The sequence below is a fragment of the Phacochoerus africanus genome, chromosome 3, assembly GCF_016906955.1.
Source record: "Phacochoerus africanus isolate WHEZ1 chromosome 3, ROS_Pafr_v1, whole genome shotgun sequence".
NCBI classification, from domain to species: Eukaryota; Metazoa; Chordata; class Mammalia; order Artiodactyla; family Suidae; genus Phacochoerus; species Phacochoerus africanus.
In genome coordinates this window covers 129,672,002-129,696,730 of record NC_062546.1, presented here as the reverse complement: position 1 = coordinate 129,696,730, position 24,729 = coordinate 129,672,002, and the positions used below count along the sequence as shown (strand labels likewise).

Genomic DNA, 24,729 nt, shown 5'->3' with positions numbered 1-24,729 from the left:
AATAATTGAAATCATGGGGAGACTAGTCCATGATTTCCCTGCTGGTAAATGGCAGAGTAGGGACCCAAACTCTGATCCAGTTTGTCTCCAGAAATAACTATTCAAGAAGACTTAAATTCACGAGAATATAAGCAGCTGGCAGCAGATGTGGCATTTTGTGGAAGCAGGCACTTCTGCCAGACAACATAAATATGCTGTGTTTAGTTGATAAATAAGAAATATACATGATAGATACTATATCCAATCTCTTGGGATAGAATATGATGAAAGATAATATGAGAAAAAGAGTGTGTATATATGTATGACTGAGTCACTTTTCTGTACAGCAGAAATTGGCACAACATTGTACATCAATTAAACTTTAATAAAAAATTCTAAAAAGATAAATAGATATGAGTAAAATTCATAAGAAAAAAAGACATTTGCATGGCACTTAACAGTTGGTACAATACTATTATGCACATGGTTAAATTCAGTCTTTAAACAACTACTTGAAATACATACTATTATATATTCTTCAAATAGAGCAAACTGAAGCCTGAGAAGTTGAAAGTCCTATCCAGCATCATTCACTAGAAAGGAGTATATGGGAGTGTGAACAAATAGTTTAATCCAGGTCTAGGGTTCATTAGAAAAAATGAGGTAGAAAGAAAAGTGGTAGAGGAATTTGAAGGTCCTGGGGTAGTATGGTTAAATATTCTGTCTTGGGCTCTACACTGGGAAAGAGAACGTAAAACTAAGCAGAGTTTTTCAGCCTGAGTGAAAAGTGTATAGAAAACTTTAGTGACCTCCTCTACTCCCTCATCTTTAATTTTATAGTGTAAATGAATGGGAAATGTACATTTCACACTTCAATGCTGTTTACAACATTTGGTCCTGAAAAAAAAAAAATCAATTCTAAGACAGAAGAGTCAGCTGCACAACTTCTGTCTAAGCCATCTTAATCAGTAAGTCTTAGCTATGAAGTCTTAGAGTTGCTTTATTATTAAAATTTGGTCAACTTTACAAACATCTAGTTAAGCATGAAAATACATAGGGGAGAGTTAATAAGCAGGTTAACACAGATGGATCTTCTCATAGTATAAATCAGTAGATTGGGGACTCTTATAGAAGAGAGTTCTAAGAAGTAATGTTAACGAGTCTGAAATTGGAGGTTGAAAGAATGCTCAGAGAGCTGAGAGATTTGGGGACCTCCCGTCACCGAATATCTGCTTCTTTATTCCTCTCCTCCTGTCATGATGCCTTAATTTCCCTGTTCGGAATCCATATGGGTAGATCATGAAGGTTTTCACAAGATCCACATATGGATTTCTATCCCAGGCAATAGTACCTCTGCCAGTTTGGACAAGCATATATTTTAGATGCATTTAAAGAGTTAACTGAAATTGACCCTGTGGGCGATTATGTCACACAGATCATATTGATGCCTGGAAAAGGGGGCCACGTACAAAGGTGTGGATGACAAACACGGGAGCTTTGAGAGATTTCTAATACAAAGTCTCAGAATGTGTCTTGATTTGGGTGGCTGAGATGTCAGGCCACTCTGACATTTATAGGTCCCTGGTTTCTTGCATTATGAAACAAGTTAAATGTGTTTCCAGGTGTCTAGAAAACCTGGCGTGCTTGTTTTGTCCAGAGGCACAGTGAGCTGGACCAGAAAAGATTTCAGCCTTATTAACTCTGGCATCAGTCTTACCTACCAACTGCCGTCTTCTTCTAACAGGTGGTGAAAACTGTTTGAAGTTATCCTACACGGACCCAAGTGAAGCAGATTTCCTTTCCTCCAGTTTGCTCATTAGAAACCTTCCAGCTACATTGGAAGGAGAAACAGCAGCTCAAGCAAAATCTAACTTAAATGGAGATATTTCTGGGTTTATAATCTTTTTTGAGGTTAAGAAATACTTTTTGCCTTCTATATGCCTATTTATTACACAAATGAGGTTTTTATATAGGCCCTGTGCTATACTTAAAATTAACCCAGTCTGTTTGTTTGGGGGAAGTCTAGACTTAGATTACTGTTGTCATTCCAGGTACTAAAAACAAAAAGGAACTCTAACATGGCGGTTCCAGTGTCCTGCACACAACTGGTACATGCTGTGGTGGGGCAGAGAGCCTGGGCTTGAAGAAGATGACCCAGGACCAAGTATTGAGACTTTTCTGATATTATTTGGCTGCAAGACAGTGGCAAGTCACATAAATTTCCAGAACCTGTTTCCTCCCTTTTAGGATGAAGATTACAATGCCTTCATCACAGAATGTCTGTAAAGATTTGGTGAGATAATGGGGATAAAAATACTTTGTAAGCTCCATGGTTAAAAAAAAAAAAAAAAAAAACCCGTGCGTGGTCCTATGATTACCCACAAAGCACATGTTCACATGCACGCTGCCCTTTTCCCAGACAGTCTTTTAATCCAAATCTATCAAGGGCTCATCATTACCCAGGTACCCAGAAAGGGAGGTGTTTTTGCCTTCTTGGCTTATATGTGCTGAAAAGCTCAGCCACAAACCTGGTTTGAATGTAGCCTATCGAATAAAGAAGGTTTTAAATCAGAAGATTGAAGGACTGATAATCTTCCCTTATGTCTATGAATTTTTCATTTTATTCCAAAACAGTCATAACTTACTATGTGGGTCAAGTCTCAGTGTTCTCAGTTTTGAACAGAAGGTCGAGGAGAATATTTTCTCAGTTTGTATTTGCAATTCAACTACTGCCTCGCTGTGAGCCTTTGGGGGCCTTCCCTCCCCGAGCTCCAGTATCTTCCAAAGGATCAGAGAGAGAGGATGGAGTGTCTAACTGAGGAGCTCTGTCTGGAATTATATTCTTTCCTCTAAGGCCTTAGAGTTATTGGGGCTTCTTTTCTTCTCACTGATAAGAGGGCATAGTTATATAAGACTTTACTTTTATATTTTATTCTTTCTAGAGTAGACCACCCCTGACATTTAGTCAGAATCACCTGATGACTAAGTTGGAAGATTTCAGTCACACTCAGCACCCCTACTCCAAAGCCTAGAGCCATGGTTCCCGAGGAAACTTTATACTCAATCAAAGCTATTGGACTCAAGCTTAGAAACATAAACCACCAGCATCAACACTCACCACATCAACAATAGTCTATTTTGAGGAGGCAGCTGTCAGAGTGAGGTTTGGAGGGAAGAGGGAGGAGCAGGAGGTGGTGTGATGTGGTAGAAATAGTTCTGGGTGGAGGTTAGGGCACCTGGGCGGGGGGTGGTTCTGTTCCTCCCAGGGCCTGTGACCTTGGGTGAGTCCTTTCCCTTCCTCAGACTTCTGTGTAACATGAGGGATAGGATTAGACCTCCTTTGAAATGTCATCTAGTATTAACATTCTGTGACTCTCTGCAATTTTAGCCTCATTCACCCATAAGTGCTTCCCTCTGGGTCATGAGACTCCTGAGAAAAATCAATTTAATTGTTGTTTGGGTCTTTAAGTCTTTGGACGTTTTCCCACTTGTTCTTAGAAGAACCACAGCAAGGTACTGCATGATCTGGACTCTGCTTACTTTTACGGTCTCAGTTCACCCTCACTTCTCTATTCACCCCATGTCAGATCTTCTTCAGTTTCTCAGGGGATCGGTTTTTTTTTTTTTTTTTGGTCTCTTTAGGGCCACACCCATGGCATATGGAAGTTCTCAGACTAGGGGTCAAATTGGAGCTGCAGCCGCAAGCCTACGCCACAGCCATTGCAACTGGGGATCTGAGCTGCGTCTGAAACCTATACCACAGCTCAAGGCGATGTTGGATACTTAACCCACTGAGCAAGGCCAGGGATTGAATCTGTGTCCTCATGGGTATTAGTCGGGTTCATTATCACTGAGCCACAATGGGAACTCCTCAGTGGATCATTCTTTTTACCTCCTTTCCCCACGTCTCTAACCCTCTGGTCACAACTCAAACACTTCTGCCCTTTCCGAGGCCAGGCTCAGCCTTCTTCTTCCTTGCCACAGCAGTTCACTGTGCTTCCAAAGAACATTTTGCATTACTCAACTTGAAGGCAGAAATTATGCTCAGGTGTTAGATTGCAGAATAGGTAGGAGCCCAGAGGTATTTGTCCATGGCTGAGCTGTGGCTGTTGGACAGTTTTAAAGAATAACCTTTGCTTACTACTGTATAGAAAATGACCTCCTATCAGTTTTCTCCCTGCCATGCAAAACTAATGCCTCTCACATACCTCTGACCATGCACTCACTGCCTCACGTATAAGGAAGACAGACGTTTTAATTTCTGCTGAAGTTATATGATTATAAGGAAACAAAGGAGGGGGAGATATATCTCATGGAAAGAGCTCTAGAATTAGGAGTCGGAAGTTTCTTTTGAATCGCAAATCTGCTACTAGCTTGCTGGGACACCAGATCTATCATTTATTTTTTTAAAGCCTCACCTTTATCAGCTGTAAATCATATGAGAGATGTAAATCATATATGAGTGTTGCTGTGAGGATTGGTTAGAATTTAAACACACACACACACACACACACACACAAAATCGCTGCCCGGAATAAAAATAAGCACCTTTTGGGTTATGCTTAGCAAAGAAGAGATTCCCCTTATTCACAGAGACTTGGCCAACCCAGGAGAGGTAGAGGTGATGATGCTCTCTATGAGGGCAGAGCAGGTGTGTTGGGGAGAGAGCCAGCTTGGTGTAGAATTATTACTTAGTGAGGTAGAAGTAGAAGACTAAGTGTTGGATCCCACCCATGCCACTCATGAGTTGTGAGTCCTGGAGCAAGTTACCTTTCCCTGTGCGTTTTTCCTCATCTGTAGCACTCTATCAATTGGGCATGGCTTTTGCATGGGTCAAATGAGATGATGAACATGGAAGATGAAAAGCCCCAGCTTCCCACCTCATAAGAGGCAATGAACAAATAGACGTGGAATGAAATGAATGGCCACATCTGAATTAATCTGCTGCCATCTGAAACCTCAGCTTCCTCTTTAAGTCTCAGCTTCTCTCTAGGTAAAGACAGGATGGTGGTAGTAGTAGCCTTGAGGAATGGTTTTTGAACAAAATGAACAGGCTCATCAATACTAAGTCGTAATACCTTTTTGATACAAAGTTCCTCTGCATTGCTCCTTCTCACATATACCCAGATACCAGCATTTCAGAAGTGGAGACAACTTAGAAGATATTTTAGTTTAGAATAAAATAGTTTACTTTTTACACATAGAGGGGACTCTAAAAAGCTCCTCTTATTCTGATAGCAAACAACAAAACAGAGCTTCTAAACATTGCTATTTCCCCCCAAATGTTCTGACCCTTGAGCAAAAAATGTTCCTTTCTTGAGAGGCTCTGTTCTAAATGGGTCACCCAGAACAGCCCAACAGGAAGTTGCCACAAGAACTTGATAAATAGTTTTATGATGGTTAAACTGGGCCCTAGATTAGGTGTGTAAAAAAGAAGTGTAAACAGGCTCAAATTTCTACATTTACTAATTCCTCTCTCCCATAAATATTTGTAGGTCTTTAGTAGCATTTAGGAGACAAAGTCACTGATTTGCTTTAATGTTTCTCAAATTTCCGTTAATTAGGCACCGTTTAACTATTTTCTTCTCTTTGAATTAGTAGCAGAAGAATGTTTTATGTTCTCTGATCAACTTTCTCTGTATTATTCCCTTAGAGAGGGACAGTGTGATAAGTAAAACTGTGGAAAGGTCTGTAATCATCTTTTGACCACATTTTTTTGTGTCTTTCTTTTTTGTCTTCGTCTTTTTAGGGCCACACCCATGGCATATGGAGTTTCCCAGTCTAGAGGTACAATCGGAGCTGCAGCTGCCAGCCTATGCCACAGCCACAGCAAAACCAGATTTAAACCTTGTGTGCAACCTACACCGCCCTCACAGCAATGCTGGAACCTTAGGATCCTTAGGATCCTTAACCCACTGAGTGAGGCCAGGGATCGAACCAGCATCCTCATGGATATTAGTCAGGTTCATTACCACTGAGTCACAATGGGAACTCCCTCTTTTGGCTACATTTAACCTCTGTTTTGTTATGGTCTAGCCTGCAGCTTGTAAACAAATTTTGCTTTATATTTCTAGCTCTCTGATATAATTTTTTAGTGAAATAGCACCCTGTGTTTTAAGGCACACAAACACACAAATGTACATGAGTGCGTACAGACACACAATTCAAAAGCAACACTGCATGGTATACACTCAGAAGAGCCAAAGCAGGAAATAACCCTTTAAAATCTATCTTGTGAGTTTTTTTTCCCCCTGCCCTTGTTTGGTTTCTCAGGGAGGTCTCATAGCCTCCCCAGTCAATTTTAGATAATATTCTCCTATCACTATTAGTCACAAAAGCTGTCTCATTTTACCCATTAAAATAGTAATCCTATGTAAAACTAAGGAAATTTAACTTCACTTAACTGTTGCTCTTTTCTCTCATCCTGCTACACATTTAGAAGCCTGTTTGGAAGACTATGTGGTCAGTTTATTTTCTGTCTTCTAGCTCCACCTCCAGTAATTCATTACCTGTGGTTTTTGACCTCGCTAGGATTGGGATGGTAGGGCAGAGGTGGAAATTAAGGTTCTACAAAAGGGAATTTAGACTGGCTTGTGGCAAACACATGGTGCTATCTTTTGCTTTTTCCTATGTGCCAAAAGAAAACTCTCTTTAACTGCGTAGGAAGGAATCAAATTATTGGTGCCAGTCCCAGCTCTGATCTAAGAGAATTTTAATTGCTTTATTGAGGGGCTTGCGAGAGTACTATAGGCAAATCAAAGTATTAAATTAAGCAGTCAGCTAAGACCATAGGATGAGGCGGTGCTAGAAGAGCTTGCTGTAATTCTTATTGTCCACTGAAATACTAAATGCTGGCAGCAAACATTTCTTTGAGTCATTTTTCTCTACCTGCATATTCAGAAAGTGCACTCTAAAAATAATTTAGTTTTTGGAATTCCATCTTCATTCTAGTTGCAGGCCACAGGACAGACTTCTTTAGGTAGAATTGCCCTGCATTTCCAATGGACAGGACCATGTTTTAGAAAAACCTGTGTGTGTGTGTATTGAGAATGGTGCAAGACTGTGGGAAGGGACCAGTTAAGGAAAACATCAGTGACAGTAATGAACATGATGTTCAGAGAAAGATAATGAGGCCAACTTTCCTTTTGCTGAAGGGCCCACATGGGAGAGCAGGTCACAAGCAGCAAATGATAACCATATCGCAAGGGGCAGAGACCTGGGTGGCCCTGAAAAGGACCTTGGGAATAGTGCTAATGGCAGAAAGGAGTTTTTGTGATTTTGGAAAAGACTGACTGCATTTCAACTTCTTAGAAATGGTTCTTTTGAACTCAGGAGAAAAGGAAGGAAGAGGAGTTTTGGAAAAGAGAGTTTAATTTTAGAACAAGAGCAGGCGAAGTTGTCCTGGGAAGCCTGCTTCTCTCCTCTCCATCTTTGTCAGCTCCAGCCTAGCATATCAGTTAAGTCATCCTTAAGACTGAAGTAACTGCTTACTATCCTTACTGAGGGGAACCAAATTTAAATAAATGTACTAGCAAATCTGTAATTTTTATCCTTGTTTTGGTACAATGTATATTCAATCGCCAGTTGTGATACACCCGTCACTGTGTTAATCAACATAAAGGTAGGTTTGGGAAAAAAAAAAAAAACAGTAAGGGGGGTATTCCCTAGCACTCTTAAAATTTAAAGGCATCAGTGGGTTATTATTGCAGCTTCTGCCTTCTTAGAGATTCTTCTCTCTCTCTCTTTATTCCTTCCTTCCTTCCTTTCTCTCTCTCACACACATACCCACACAAACACATTCTTATTATATTCTATAACAATTTTCCCCTATGGTGACTTTTAAAATTTATTATCTTAAAAAACCTTATAGTGTGTGTTCTTATAAGCATTTCATACACTTTTCAAGCAAGGTCAAAAAATAAATAAATCAAAGTAAGAAAACTTCAAATTATGCCAAACTGATGAATCAAATGTTTTTCATTTGTATTATCCTCCAAACTTTTCCCACATGAATACATAATGTGCACATATTTGTAGCCACAGAGTTTGGTAAAAGAAAAGAAAAATGATTTATTCTCTTTCCCATAAGAATAACATGAAAGGCATTCTATACATCGGATCCTTGGTGGCTAAACTGTCACTTCCATCCCATTGGTGGAGCAGAGCATCAGGTAGGCAGCTTGCCAAGGGCACCTATATTTAGCCAAGGTGGGTTGTGTGATAAGAGGGAGGGGGCCTAGCCACATGCTATCTGACTCATCCTCTCAAGCACACGTGTCACTTTCTCCTGGAGTTAAGACAGGCTCCTTCAGAAGACAGAGCCTGACCTTGACTTTCCTGGGCAGCAACTCTTAACTTTAAAAGACTAAATTTCAGACACTAATAAGCACCAGGAGCCATTAAGCCTTTGATAAATCACATGGATGATAATTCATAATTACTTTCTTTGGCCCACAAACAATTGCCCTTTCTCTAGTTTGGAATTGCAGCCTGGGTTTCTGTGCAGTGTCTGATTGTTCCCCAAGCTCCAGAGCCATCTGCCAGTCCACGGAAGAGATGTTAAAATATGGCTACTGTACTACTTCCTTCTCTGGCATTTTGTGCTCAAAGTTAGCCTAAGTAGTATATGGCCATGTAGTAGATACTATATAGTGTGTGTATAGTAGTATGTCATGCATAGTATGACATTTATAGTATATTCCATATACTGGCATATTTGGATATGCCATGCATAGTGTATATATGTAGTAATATTGTGATATAATATATATATATATATATCATTGATATATGTGATATATGTTATATACAGTATTTCATATCAGCACTTGTCCAACAAAACTTTTGGGATCCTTTTCAGTGGTAATTAGCCAGAGATGGAAAATAAACAGAACACCATAACTTTTAATACTTCATAATTACTAGCTCTATGACTACAGACAATAAAACTTCCTCTGTTTCTTCTTATTTTGTGTGTATTGTGTTCTCCTCAAGGCTGTGGGCTTCCCCAGGGAGGAACACAAATGGCATAGTGCTTGGTCTAAGCAGGTGATGAGTACATGGCTGATAGCCATCTGTCAGTGACTAAGAGAACTGAAAATGGCTAGCATCACACCAAAGGGGATCCCCTTACCAACATGAACATAGGCACATCTCTATCTGCCTTCCTCCTACTAATACAGACTACTCATATCACAAAGAAGAGTCTTCTTTCCAGAAGCCAAACAGGACCCTTGTTTACATACCACACGTGCTAAGTCTGAATTTTTCCATTCCCTAATTCTAACTTCTTGACAAATATTGTTTGGCTCAGGAATGGAATATCAAGGCACACATATCAACTAATGGGTAATGAATGGATTTCTATAAGGTACCCTCACTTATGAGTGAGCCCCAAAGAACTAGGAACCAACTATATTTGAATCAGAACAAATACTTGGACTTGACCTACTTTCTGATGATAGAAGAATTTAATTCTTTAAAAACTGGTTCATGAGGTTTCTTGTTGGGCAGCTTTAGAGATGTGCTGCCTTGGGGAAGTGACACAATTTCTGAGTGCCCTTGTTAATTTGAACCCATAATATCAGCAGCCTTCTTTGTAGGGCTCTTATGAAGTTCATGTGATTTGTATGCAGTTGCCTCATAAATGGTGAAACTCTAGAAATATAAAATATTCTAATTTGTATGTCCTGCAGGTGTTGCCTACTTATTGGCTGATTGACTTTCTCCAACATTATTATTCCTCTATCATGGAAGCTCTGAAATATCTACCACCATCATCTATAAAAGTTACAAAATTCTAGAGAGTAGAGTCACTTTTTCACTTGCCATTATGGTTATCATGACTCATGATTAGGTAGAATTCTTCTGGTTAAAATATGGTTCCAGAGAGACCTAAAATACTCCTTCTCTGTGCTCTTTTCCCACATATATTCCTGACCAACTCACTAATAACAAAAAGTTCCCAAATTGGGAATTCACTTCATTGTCACTGTTTTAATGGAGTTACAGTGTAAGCTCTACCATTCCTATATACCTTATTAGGAATTGAGCTCCTCTAATCATTTTAGCAGATTTTCAATATAGGAAAGGAAATGGAACATGAGCTAATATGGGTGAGGTCCAAAGTCTCAGAGAAATAAGTGCAGAAAGAGACTGCAGAGGGTGTGCTGATGTTGAAATTTTTTTCTGTATGTCCAGCAGACTATTTGGACTGTCTGATGATGACTGTTGCTTTAATTCTCTAAGTGATGAAATATTGCACAAAATTATCTAAGAATAAATCTGCTCTACATAAGAACCTAAGCATCTGCGGCTGAGGAAACAGAAGAGAAATGGATCTTACCCTGCAGGTCTCGTGTCTTCAATGGCTCTGTCCACTGGGATCAAATCACTGAGGTAGACGTTGAAATTTCCTTCTTTCCATCTTTTTTCTACCTCCTTTTCCTTTCCCTGGGGGACGACTACTGGACGTCCAAACTGACCTGGAGCTTTGGGGTCCCTCGGAGAAACCGTCAGATCAATACTTAACACCCGGTGCGTGCCGCCATCTTTGGGTGAATGGGCTGTTATATGACTTCGGTTGAGTTGTGTAGGCTCAGCCTTGGTGGTGGAGTTGATTCTTGATGGTTCCAACCCCCCAGGTAAGGCTTGACTGGTTTGAGACACTATGGCTCTCTGTGGAGCAAGTGAAGAGAAAGATGCCTCACTTCTATTCTTAGCAATGTGCTTCCCTTGGCTCTCAGCTGGTCCTATGGGAAATAGAGTTTTTGTTTTTGTTTTGGGGACCTCTTTGGTTTCTGTCTTTAGCTCCTCCTCTTTGGTTATAATCACTATGTGGCTTTCAGGCAAATGGAGTTTCCTCCCATCAGCCACTTTGGCTCCACCATCCTTTGGCAAGCCTCTCAACTGTGTCTCATTAATAGATTGCTTCTTTAAGAGATTTGAATTGGCAAAGAACTTGGAAAAGGGAAAGTTCTTATTGGCTTTGTGTTTATTTGCACTTAATTCTTTGCTCTGAGTCTCAGTTTTATTTAAGGCTATGGCTTCCCTGGGTTTTGGCACTGGTGGGCTGGCAGGGTGTGTCCTTTCGTTTGCTACTGCCTGGGATTGCTGCTTTGATCTGTCAATAGTAAGACTGATGGTGGCATTCATGTTCCTCTCAGCTGTTTGTTTTGATGTGTCACTGCTGAGACTATGATTCTTCCGTGCCTCCTGGTTTATACTGACAGGTCCTTGGTGGATAGAAATTTTGGCCAATGGAATTCTTCTTGTTGTTATGAGTGGCACTTTCTGAGCCCCCTGAGCTGTTGTTTGCTTTGGTGTCACATGGTGAGAGGAAGCTTTAGGGCTGATGTCTCGCGCCTCTGTCTTCCTCTTGATAAAAGTCACTGGGAGGGTCTGAAGATATGCAGGACGCCACAAAGGTGCAACTTTGCCCCTTCCAGGGGCATTCTGCATTTTTCTTTCCTTCTGGGTTTGGTCCAAATTATCTTCAACCTTGAGCTTACTCTCCTCAGTCTTTCTAAAGTTCTCTTTGCCCCATATGCCCTTCCTGTGTGCCTTCAATGGGGGCTTCATGTCTTTTACACTGCTGTAAAGGATCTTCACTTGGTCCGGCTGAACTCTGAACCCTATCTTCTCCCTCCGGACAATGTCTTCCTTCAGGACCCGACTATTGATCTCACTGAATGAGAGGCGGAGAGCTGCCATGTCAAAGAGCAGCCAGATGACAGAAGCTGCAAATATAAATGCCAGGACGCGCCCACTTCCTCGGAAAAACTTTCGGATCTTGTTCATGGTACAAAGGCTTGCAGCCTGCCCTCCCCCTGAGCCTGCTTACCTTGAGTGGAGCGGGGGCTGAAGTAGCAGCAGCAGCAGCAGCAGCAGCAGCAGCGGACTTGCCAGAAAGCGCCCCCCTCCCCTGAACACAGCAGGAAGCAGCAGTCCAAGGGGAGAGCTCAGTTCCTACTGCTTGTCAGTCTCTGCCTGCGTGGCATTTCACAGCAGAGCATCCGTGCCTGCGGGCTGGCCCCTGGCTAAGCCCTGTTAAACATTGCCCTTAGGTCACTCTAGGAGCAGTCGATTCCAGCCGCCTGGCAGTTCCATAGATCACTCCTCTTGTCTCTGTGAGCCCACCGCCACCTTCCTATAAGCACAAGAAAAGGTTGGGGCCGGGCTGGGGCTGCTGCTTCTCTCCTCCCAGTTCTTGGTCTGCACGCTGTAACTCAACACCACTTTTCATAAGGAAAACATTTCAAGCCATTACCCAGAAAACTTAATTCAGCTCTCACCTTCCGTGTTATGTGAGAGTGTGTGTGTTTTCAGGGCAATTAAAGGGAAAGAAAGCTTTCTAACTTGGAGGGCATGAGTTCCTGGTTTGTAACCCCACCTACCCCATTCCTGCTTATTAACCCTGTGGTACCCAGGTCTCCAAGTGATTTGCCCAAGCAATTAATTACAGATCTTAATGTTTCAGCTTAGAAAGGTCACAACTTCAAGAAGGGCTGGAGCATAATCTCAATGCCACAGGTGGTTGTGTGATTATTCAGAAACATTCTTTGTGGGGGGTATCAAATATGTTTTTGTAACTCACTTTAAAGAAAAAAAAAAGAGTTGGTCTGTTTTTATCGTTAGATATAGTACACATAAACTTAATTCGTCATGTTGCTGTGAAAGTTTCTAAATATTTACTCTCGGTTTTGGTACTTATCTCATCATAGATATAACAAGAGTTTGCAGAATGAACCAGGATTTGGACCAGACTCTGAGTGGCACTGGTGGACTGGTAGAACACTGGTTCCACACAGGCTTTATGGTAGAATCACACTGAAGATATTCCCCCAAATTTTGATTAATTGATGAGGGTAAGAACCAAAGATGACCATTAGTCTGCATTGTGTGTGTGGTTATTTTGGGTGTGTGGGGAGGGTGGGGGACTGTGGGTGGGGGACTGTGCCCATGGCAAGTGGAAGTTCCTGGGCCAGAGATCGAACCTGACCCACAGCAGTGACCAGAGCTGCAGCAGTGACAACACCAGATATTTAACCCGTTAGGCCACCTGGGAACTCCTGCATTGTGTTTTTAAGAAGCTTCCCAGATCTTTGTAATGTACAACCAGAGCTGAGAAACACTGGTCTAGAATAAAATGCCTCACCTTTGTTTAGGGGTTTTTTGAACACTGTCCACAATTTTTGTGAAATTTTCTCCTAGGCATGGGTAAAATCTAATAAAAACTATACATTCTTAGAACAACTGAATCAGAATCACCTGCTATAAACATTGTTCATACAGTTTGATCAGCACTGTTCTCTGAGGAACTCTGAGTTATCTGCAGTCAAGGATGCCACTTATTTGTCCAGTATTAGAGGGGTGTAATATCCCTGATCTGAGATAAACTCAGGTTTCCAAAGACTTGGGAAAGGAAGAAGGAAAGATTCTGAATTCTTTATACATAGGCATAGGCATTGCTATCTTCAGTATTCAGCCATTAAGTGTGTACTTTGCCCCAGTTTGGAATATCCACATGGATGGCAGTTTTGGTTACTCAGCCATTGCTTCCATGCATTCCTGCCTCCATTTATTCATCCTTCTAGTATTTGTTGAGTCTATCCCATCATTCAAGCCCTGTGTTTGGTGTCAAAATATACTGAGTGAAAAGGACATAGTTCTAGTCTTTGAGATCTCACAGTCTTTTGGTGGACACAAATAAGTAGTTACATATACCATACATGGTAAGTAATGAGAGAATTATATCCTTTACTCTTTGGGGATGAAGATTAGTTTGGGGAGACATGGATGATTTTTTGGAGAAGTGTCCTTAGTCTTAAGGGATGAATGAGAGCATAATTATCTCTGCTCATATTGTGGTCTGAGAAAATAGATATTAGTTGCATAGTGAAAGGCAGATAAATGAGCAAAAACATAGAAGTAAAAAGAGAGTGCAGTACTAATAACAACACAAGTTTCTGAGAATTTGCATGATTGAAAACTCCGGCACGTGTGTGTGTGTGTGTGTGTGTGTGTGTGTGTGTGTGTTTGTACCCAATTGCCCCAAACTCTGTACTAAGCCCTTTCCATTGAGTATCTCATTCAATCTTCACAGCAATCCAACAGGGAAGATAAGATTATTACCATCATTTTGTATGGAAACAAAAACTTAGAGAGGTGAAGAGGTGATGGAGAAGTTAGATCTGGAATGAATGAGTGAATGATGCTACAGTCCATGTGCTTAAAGACCACCAGTACTGTTTCTAAAGCTGTATAACCTTACAAGTTAGTTCATTTTATGTTTACTCAGCTATAAAAAAGAAAATAATTTCTGTTTTGCAGATTAATGTGAAGATTAGAGAAAATGACTTAAAGTTCTTGTCATTTGAATGCACTCTATAAATGATAGTCACCTGTATTAATACTGTTGCTGATACTTTGTCTCCATAGGAGTGTGTAGTGCATGTGAGAGACAACATATCCATTCTTCCAAAAAAATTGAATAGAAGATTGATGACTAACATGATTCAATAGGATAAGAAGTACATCTGAGCATTTTGTGTTTTTATTGCTGTCCTAACTTCCTTTTATAATGGATTGAATCAATAAACAATTGTTCACTAAGAACACATTACATGCCCAAAGCTTGAAGTTGGTGACATTGTTTCCACCCCCAATGACCTTAAAACTACAATGAACAGGACACCTTCAACATAACACAGCTATTTAGGATCCACCTTCCAAAATAAAGTAAGAAATGGTTTGTTTTTTTTTTTTTTTCAGTTTCATGAACAAGTGGTTTGCACTGCAATATTTTAAAAATATAAATATAGAATGCTTTGAAGATACTTTACAAGATTTAAATTTTATCCAACCACATTCCCACCCCAAATGGTGGCTGGAATTATTTAAACTCCCTCTTGAAAAGTCAACACCGGTCATAGCCTTACTATATTTGATAGCTTTAAAACACAGCTTGAAAAATATCCTGTATTCTACATTTATTTAATCTAAGAACAATGATTTATTTATCTCTATCTCTGTCTTTCTCTCTTTTTCTCTCTCTGATCTGTCCGTATTAACCAAAAGATAAATTACTTGCAACAGGAGAGAAAAATGTTTAAAAAATTAAAGGAAAGTCTTGACTTCTCTACCTTAAGTAAGCCACTTAGTAACTCTGGCTTGGCCTTCAGCTTTCCTTGGTATAGAATTCTGAAGAAGATATGAAGAATATACAAGAGAGGAAAGAAACCTTGCCCAAGTCTCTAGAAAAGGAAGAGTGGGTTGATAGACCTTTCTCAAGTACTGATTTGACTATTAATAGACATAACCACAGATATGTACACATGAAAGAGCTCTTCTAGAGGTGTTTTCCAGCCTCTTCTATGTCTTTTCCTCACTAGTCTGCCAGGTTAGTCTATAAGACTCTGTAAGGGTGACAGAAGTTGGTTATACATAACTCTATAGACTCAATACTGTGGATCTTCAGAAACTCAGTAACAATTTCTACTGATGTTCCCACCAGCTAGACATGACTCCTCTTTTTTTCCCTTTTAGTTGGGCCCCCATGATGTTCAAAGCAATGACAAAATATGGATAAAAAAAATAGCAAACAAAGAAATTATGAAATTTTGCATTTATCAGCAGTTGATATACACATTATCCAACAGATGACCTTTCATGTAGATAAATCATCCAGCAGAAAATTAAAATACAGGTGAGCTTGATGGCTATTTAAGGTCCTTCTGGCCGTCATCCCAAATGGTAAATTTACTTGCTCAAATTTTTCAAGAAATTACACATAATCATTTGGAGTGGATATAATTTTATAAATCTAAGGCTATGAAGTGGTCCTGGGAGGTTTTTGGAGGGATAATTCAAATTTTGACTACTCCTGTGTAAAAAATTAAAAATATATTTTACTTTCCTCTTCCATAAAAGAAGTATATTGGTAGAAGGATTTATCCTTTAACTCTACTTAGTTGCTGGCAAGTAAATATTATCATATTAATAGCTACCATTTATTGAGAATTTACTCAGTGCCTGACACTAGATTCTCTTAGACTAAATTGTGGGCTGTTTAGCAGGACAGTTCTGCATACAATTAGAGTGGGATCTGTACCCTTGTTCTGCTTTCAAGGCAAGTATCTCTGAATCACCCTCATTGATAATCAATAAGAGTTCAATAAACACTTTATATTTCTATTCTCAAATTTTCCCAATGGGAATACAAAATCTTAGATGTCCTGGTTTGACTTCTCTGGCTTTGCTCTGAAGTAACTCTCTCACGGTATTTGAATGTTTTTCGACTTAGTAAGTGCATTATGAGTAAATAAATTTATTTTCTTTTATGCTATTTACTCAACTGTTTACCTTTACTTATTAATGAAGAAAAAGGAAATATATTTAAATATGCATTTTTTAGAGAATGAGAATCTATGGATGCATCACTGGATTTGAATTTAGATTTAAATTTAGAGATTCCAGTTAAAGTCAAAATGGGATAAGGTTATTATTTATTTGGGAAATTTGAATGGGAAAACCAAGTAAATACTAAATATTGTTTTGCTTTTTTGTTTTAATATGATTACTTTTTTCTTCAAAATTCTTTTTTTTTGTCAAAAAAAGAGAAAATGTATTCAAGAATGTAACACTGTCCTATGGAAAAAATTCACAAAAAAAAGAAAGTTAGAAATCATAATTTAAAGGCTGGAGTTTTTGTAAAATTCATAGGTAGTATAAATATAAAAATAATTTTATTTCAGTTTAACTGGTTCTTCCAACGAAGATGAATGAGTTCAGCTTCTGGCAGCCATTTACTCGTTGGCGTATGTCTCCTTTTTTATAAGATTTGGAAGCTCAATAAGAAACAGCCTCACTATCTATAAAGCCTGGAGAATGAGGACTGCTGTGACCTTCACTCAGAGATTTGTTCTTAAAAAATTTTCCCATATTAGTGTCAGTAAATCATAGCCCATTAAGCCTGAGTTTAAAGAAAGCATTTTTATCATTGCAAAATAATACACTGTGCTTAGACTTCAGGTTTCATTGATATTTGAAGAGTGGAGCCAAGCCAACATTTGTGTTTTATAGGCCCCTGGCTAATTTAAATTTTTTAGTATTTTATTTTGATTAAGAAATAGATAATACATTTAAAATCAAACATTAATTATACATCTTAGACAAAGAATTATGCTAGTTATCAGAAAAAATTTCCCAAAGGAACAAGTTACCAATGAATCTAAGACTTTTAATTCAAATACTAAGTTAACAGAGTCATTGGTATTGGTTTGTTATAAATTGGGGGAGAAAAGGGAAAATAGCTTGGAGTGACTATGATAAAGCCTTTGCTAACTCAGATAGGAAAGGTAGGGAGAAAAATGATAGCTTGGAAGAAAACAGAAATTCAGATTTAAACATGTTGGGTTTAAAATATATGTGGAATATATAATCAAGTATATACTGAGCAAATATTGATTGAATACCAATTATGTTCTAGGCTATGGAAAATCAATGAAGCTGAAGATCACAGTTTAATGTAGTTGTTTTCAAATTTTTGTCCATCAAAAAATCTCATAGGGGAGGGATTGTTAAAATATAGATTCTCAAGTTCTACCCTCAGCAATTCTGAGGTTGGATATAGGGCCTGGAAATCTAGGCTTTTAACTAGAATAGCATATGATTCTGATGTGGGTGGACCAGGACCCACACTTTGAGGCACACTGGCTCAGTGGCAGAGGCAAAATATTAATATTAAAATGGGAAAAGTGAAACAACAACTATTACTAGGGTGGTTGGGAAGGTAATGAAATTCACATTATGGATTGGGAAGAGAGATTTAAAAAGAATATTATAGCAGAGGGAAGAGCAGTCTCAAGGCATTGAGGAAGGAAGACATGAGAATGACATTTATGAATAACTGTGTGAAATCCCTGGATTCTATAGCAGATTGCCAAACAACGGGGCACAGATTGTTGGCTGTGCCTGAGCTGTGATAGGCTCCTAAGTAAGTTGCAAGGGTTATATTAGACTATTTAAAAGTTATTTTTATAGATCCTGATTATCATTTCCTACCAGAAGAATGAGCCTATTAAAGACAGAGACTCTTAGAATATAAAGTGCAAATATAAATGCCCCAACCCCATTGTTAAAAGCCTAGGGTATGTTTAACCTTTGAAAAACTCCCAAAATTTTCTCCAAAGCGCTTACACAATTTTACATCCCCAACCACAGTAGATAGGAGTTCCAGTTGCTCCAAATCTTCACCACATGGCCTTTTAATCTATGTCATTCTTTTGAGCACATTGTGGCTCCTATTTGTGATATTAAATTTACATTTCCCTAGTGACTAATGGTTTTGAGTCAATTTTCATGTGAATATTGACCATCTGCATACATGCTTTGATGAAATGTATATTCAAATCTTTTGCCCAATTTTAATGGATTTATTTTCTTATCAATTAGAGGCACAAAGGAACTTTTAGTTATGATGGATATGCCTGCTATCTTGATCCTGGTGAGGGTTGTAAAGGTGCATATACAATGTCAAAATTCATCAAATGGTACACCTTAATAATGTGCATTTTACTATATTATACAGCAATAAAGTATTAAGAAAAAAACAAAGGAAGAATAAAAATAATTTCTGGAAAAGAAGACAAGTTTGGTGTTTCAGTTTCTTACCATTTCATGCAGGAGGATAGGAGCAGCCATTGAGATAGCCTGAAGGTTGCCAAGAAATCAAGTCCCTAGCTCTCATCCTAAGAAGGACCCACAGTTGTGTCAGTGGGTTTTAGCAGGGCAGTGAAGAATCTATGACTTGTGTTGTGTTGCTTCAGGCTGTCAGGGAAAACAGGCTAATGTATAATTTTAGTTATTTCTAATACATGAATTGTATGTTTTCTTGTTTAATGTCTGACCCTTTCTAGATTTTAGGTTCCATGAAAGCAAAGACTGCATTTGTTTTATTCACCACTGTATCCTTATAGCCAAGCACTCGATCAATATGACTTTTCACAATATTCTTGGCAGCAAGAATACAACAGTGATTAAACCAGAGAAAGTTCCATCATCTAGTAGTTCACACATAACAAAATAAACAGAAAAAAATGTATAATTTTTAGATAGTCATGCATTCTAGAAAAAGAATTAAAGGAACTAGGGAGAGAAAAATAGGCATATAAGTCAGGGAAACCTCTTTAAAGAGGTAACATCTGAGCAGAAACCCGAATAAAGTAAGGGAGTGAGCCATGAAAATATCTGGGGGAAGAGACTCCAGATGGGAAAACAGAAAAATCAAGATATGAAGTTGGAAGCAAGCCTGGCATTTGGGAGATTGGTAAGAATGTGAGGGTAGCTGGAGTAGAATGAGTGAGAAGGAGCGTGGGAAGAGATGAATTTGAAGAGGTAAGCAGTGTCCATATTCCATAGCTAATTTATTGTATATACAATTAAATTGGTTGAAAGAGTGGGCTAACACTCAGAGCCATTACCTGCATTACTTCAAGTAGTCTTTTCTTAAAATCTGTCTTTGTGAATGGAGATTGTATGTATGTGTATATATATATGTGTGTGTATATTAATATATATATATATTTTACTATAGCTATACTTTTTCATTTCATATTATTTTATATTATTTTAAAATTTTTTATTAGAGTATAGTTGGTTTACAATGTTGTGCCAATTTCTGCTGTACAGCTAAGTGGCCCAGTTTTTATATATATATATATATGTGTGTGTGTGTGTGTGTGTGTGTATGTATATATGTATACATGTATATATATATATTTCCTTTCTTATACTATCTTCAATTATGATCTATCCCAAAAGACAGGATAGAGTTCCCTATGCTATAAGATAGTTCCCTTAACTATATCCTGTCTCTTGGGACAGACCATAATGGAATATATAGTTTGCCTCTAGTAAACCCAAACTCCCAGCCTATACCACTCCCTCCCCCTCCCGTTGGCAACCACAAGCCTGTTCTATATGTTTGTGAGTCTGTTTCTGTTTTATAGATAGGTTCATTTGTACCATATTTTAGATTTCACATACAAGTGATATTGTATGCTATTTGTCTTTCTCTTTTGACTTACTTCACTTACTATGATAATCTCTAGTTTTATCCATGTTGCTTCAAATGACATTATTATTTTATTCATTTATCTGGCTGAGTAGTATTCCATTCTATAGATGTACCACATCTTCTTAATCCATTCATCTCTCAGTGGACATTACATTGCTTCCATGTCTTGGCTATTATAAACAGTGCTACTATGAATATGAAGGTGCATGTATTTTTTTGAATTATAGTTTTGTCTGGATATATGCTCAGGGTGGTATTGCTGGATCATATGGTAGTTCTGTATTTAGTTTTCTGAGGAAACTCCATACTGTTGTACTAATTTACATTCCCACCAACAGTGTAGGAAAAACCTCCATTTTATAGGCAAGAAAGCTGAGGCACAATGAGGTTAAGTAACTTGGCAATGGTCTGGTCCCACAGCCCGCAATGTAGGAGTGGGCTCAGGATATGAACCCAAGTGACCAGGATACTTTACATGTGTGTTTCTCAATCTCCTTCTCATGATCAAATCTCACTCCTGGGGAGAAAAATTAAATTAAAATTCTCCCTTAAGAAAGAGAATTTAGGAGTTCCCGTCGTGGCGCAGTGGTTAACGAATCCGACTAGGAACCATGAGGTTGCAGGTTTGGTCCCTGCCCTTGCTCAGTGGGTTAACGATCCGGCATTACCTGAGCTGTGGTGTAGGTCACAGACGCGGCTCGGATCTGGCGTTGCTGTGGCTCTGGCGTGGGCCGGTGGCTACAGCTCCAATTGGACCCCTAGCCTGGGAACCTCTATATGCCACGGGAGCGGCACAGGAAAAAGACCAAAAAAAAAAAAAAAAGAAAGAAAGAAAGAATTTAAACACTAAGAAATACTACTTTGTCAAGTAGAGTTAAGCTTTGTAGGGCCAGAAGAGTTTGTGATATTTTAGAATTTTTGGCTCCTCAAGAACCAATTTTTTTCCCATTGAGAGTGACATCACCTCCTTGAGAAAAATGCAGACACTACACTATAATGTCTCTCATAAGCACATAATTTTGTAAAACAATTTTCTTATAAATGAATACTTTTTAAAAATAAATTATATCTCATAAATACTTTTATTGTTTAATTTTCTTACAAATAGGAAACTAAAAGGGCTAAGTCAGTAGCTTTATGGGATTGCCTTTTATTTGCAGATGGATTAGACCAGAATTTTTTTTTCTTGTCTTTTTGTCTTTTTTGGGCCGTACCTGAGGTATATGGAGGTTCCCAGGCTAGGAGTCTAATGGGAGCTGTAGCCTCCGGCCTACTCCACAGCCATGGCAACATGTGATCTGAGCCACATCTGCGACCTACACCACAGCTCATGGCCATGCCGGATCTTTAACCCACTGAGCGAGGCCAGGGATCGAACCCACAACCTCATGGTTCCTAGTCAGATTTGTTTCCGCTGTGCCACGATAGGAAATCCAGACCTGAATGTTTTTAAAGACTAAGGCATAGAGGTGGTAAGATTGAAGATAAAGAGCGGATAAACCCTTATCATATTAAAATGAGAGAGGAAATAGGCTTGGGAACATGGGTGGATTATTTAATTCACTTTAGATATGACTAGGAGCATGTTTCATTTTGATATTGTACCTGTTTCAGGGCAGATAAGGATGAGTGGAGTTGGCAGGAGGGAAAATTCAGGGAGTTTTTGCTCAGTGGCTCCAATTATTTTCCATAAGCACAAGGCAGACAGTGAAGAGTTGGAAGTGGGTGGGTAGAGAGTCCCAGCACTTGGTAAATGTTGGAATCAGTTGGTATGAAGAGGAAGAACTGCTGCTAATTCCAAACAGGAGTAAGGACTGTCAGAGAGCTTAGAAAATCCCACTGACAGTTAAACCAATGCCTCTGATCCCAGGGAAAACACACTGAGTGACAGTAGAACAGAGTGGGAATATGGACAGTCCCAAAGTATCCATGATGCAGCGTGACAAAGGTGATGGGGAAGCATATATAGCATGATGATCTCTGAGGGGCTTGAGGGGAGGAGATTCCTCTAGGAAGTGGGATGGTTGGATCTTGTGGAATTAGTAGAGTTTCTAAAGGTTAGAGTAGGAAGTAGGTCCCAGGGTTTTGTTGTTGTTTGTCCATTTGTTAGTTTGCTTGGTGGGAGGAGACATTCTTTAAGGACCACAGACATATTAGAGGATTTATCCTTTGAAAAATCGATAACTGATTATCTACAAATCCTTCCTCTGTCTCTTTTTGCAGACATTGGATTCATCTTCAGCTGCACTCTGATTATCATCCACTTAAAATTTTCAACAACTCATATGCAGTTGAGAAAACAAAGACTTGTGTCAGTCTCTTTAGGGCTTGACCAGAGCCGATCTGTCAGGTGAAGTGAAGTGAGTGCTTGGCACCCCTCCCTCTCCTCTGACCCCCAGGAGCCCTACCTGCTTAGCTGGGACCACCTCTGTTGCATTCCAGGTGCGACACCAATAATACCCTCAACCCATGTCCTGACACTTCATCCTCTTCTTACCTGTCCCATGCTGAAAATTCTGTTCTCTACAACCCTCATTTTAACAAAGAGAAGAGAAGGAAGAGGAGAGAAGGAGTGGAGAGAGAAGTGTTGTGGGAGGGGCAGACGTGGGAGCTCTGGAGGGCACTTGAGGGCACTTTCCATGTGCTGTGAAGAAGTGGGATGAAATTAAATCCTTTCAAAAAGCACTAGATGTTGCTTCATATCTCCCCCCACCACCTCCAACTCAATTCCTGCCCCCAGGAGCAAGATCAAAATAACTTTCTGTGGGATGAAAGGATGACAATGACTTTGGATCCAATTACATTATCATAACCTGGAAACAACCCTTGCATTTGAGGCTTGCTAAAGTACTGAAGTGTGAAACTCAAAGAGCAATGTGAGAAATGAAAGAGATTTGAACTCAGAGCCCTTTGGACATTTTCCTTAATATCAAAGAAGGTTTCTTTTCTGCTTTCCATAAATAGTATTGGAAATGGACAAGTGATAAAGTGAGAAACAGTGGAAGCAATGCTTAATTGGAAATGAAACTGGGAAAGGAAAAGACAAATGGGTTTAGATTAATGTCAGACTTTCAGTTGTCATAGGATCTGAATTCTGTTTACATTATCACATATTTTCAGAGTTATTCAGCTTCTCTGGTGTGGAATTCTAAGTGTTTTCCTTATGCTTGGAAGCTAAGAATTAATTAACTCTTCAAGGCTGGGCACACAGGAAATAAGAGCATGCAATCATCCACTCATGGTTGAACTAAGGAATGTAAATTTAGCCCTCAAGTCTCCACCTTATTTCCAGAGGGATGAAATAAGCCTGGAAATAGATGAACTCTCCCCATGAACAGAGACTGGACTGGAGCCATGCAAAGAAGAAACACTCGAGAGAAGAGGAAAAATGAGCAATGTGTATATTTTACACATGTGCACACATATGTGTCTATATATTTATATGCAAACGTACAAACTCCATGTGCAGTTTACCCTTGTGTGTACATATTCATATTTATACTCATATGTATGTGCAGAGTTCACAGAGCACACCCAAACAAATACACACCAGATGTGCTGATTTTGAGCACTCCAAGAAAAAGATTACTATTGAGAAGGAAATGAAACAGGGCTTTTGAGGACATCGGTCAAACTACCAGGTATACTGATTTGGGGAGGGCATATCATATGTTTTGCATATGTTTATTTTGGGTAAGAGAAGACTCTGGACAACATAATAACTGCTTTAAAATTTTGGAGGGATATCATGTGGAAGAAGGATTTAACTCATTCCATATGGTTCCAGAGAGTAGAAATGAGGCCGAGGCAGAGCAGATTTCTGTTCTAAATGAGAACAACTTTCTAACAATTAGTACTACACAAAAGAGACATGTATTCCTTCTAAAAGTAGATAATGATCTGCCTACTCTTGTAAAAGACATGTGGCAGAGGCTGCATGGCCATCTGTCACAGAAGTTGTAGGGGGCATTCTTCTGTTTGATGAGGGTGTTGCACTATAGTTATTTGCTGGGCCATCTCCATTCTGAAATTCAGTGGTTCTCTAAAATACAGAAACTTGTTTTGAGGGAAATCAAGTCAGATGACTGTTTTGGTTTTCTGATTGCTTTAATTTTATTCAGTTAATGAGCAGCTAACTCCTATCTCAATAGATACTAGAGATAATGATTTCTTCTGTCTTCTATTTGATTTCTGTTTCCCCCACTTCCATTCCTCACCTTTAAATTCTGTGTTTTCTATTTTCTTTTCCTTGTCTTTTCTTTATCCTGCCTGTGCCCTCTAGATGTAAGGGATGGAGGAAAAGCAAAATTCATTGAGACAGTAAAATGAGGAAGAGAATGTTTAATTCAGGTAATTTTTTTCTTGGAAGGGAAAATCCTGCCTGTGTATAAGTATGTGAATATGTATATGTAGAGTGGAGTCTGTGTGTGTGTGTTTGTGTGTGTGTGCATGAATATGTGTGTGTGTGTGTGCAGACCTTCAGTGAGCTGTGGTATTGCTTGGAGAATAAGGCTTACAGGTTTTTTGTTTGTTTGTTTGTTTTAGCCTAGACTATTCCTCTCCCAGGTGGCTGTTTGGAAGATCAGGGGGTTGGGGCCACTTAATATTTTCACGATGCCTGGAGGCTGCTACTGGCATTTAATGCGAGAAGGGAAGCGATGCTCAATATTGCT

The 24,729-nt window shown here is 39.1% G+C and overlaps 1 protein-coding gene across 1 annotated transcript in view; it reads right to left on the bottom strand.

The window, feature by feature from the left end:
• Positions 1 to 12,320, bottom strand: part of GALNT5 (polypeptide N-acetylgalactosaminyltransferase 5) — a 39,460-nt gene extending 27,140 nt beyond the window's left edge. Inside the window, exon 1 of the mRNA XM_047772657.1 lies at positions 10,325 to 12,320. Within this exon, the coding sequence (XP_047628613.1) occupies positions 10,325 to 11,778 (1,454 nt within the window). The 5' untranslated portion in view covers positions 11,779 to 12,320. The remainder of the gene's footprint in view (positions 1 to 10,324) is intronic.
• Positions 12,321 to 24,729: the final 12,409 nt, after the last annotated feature.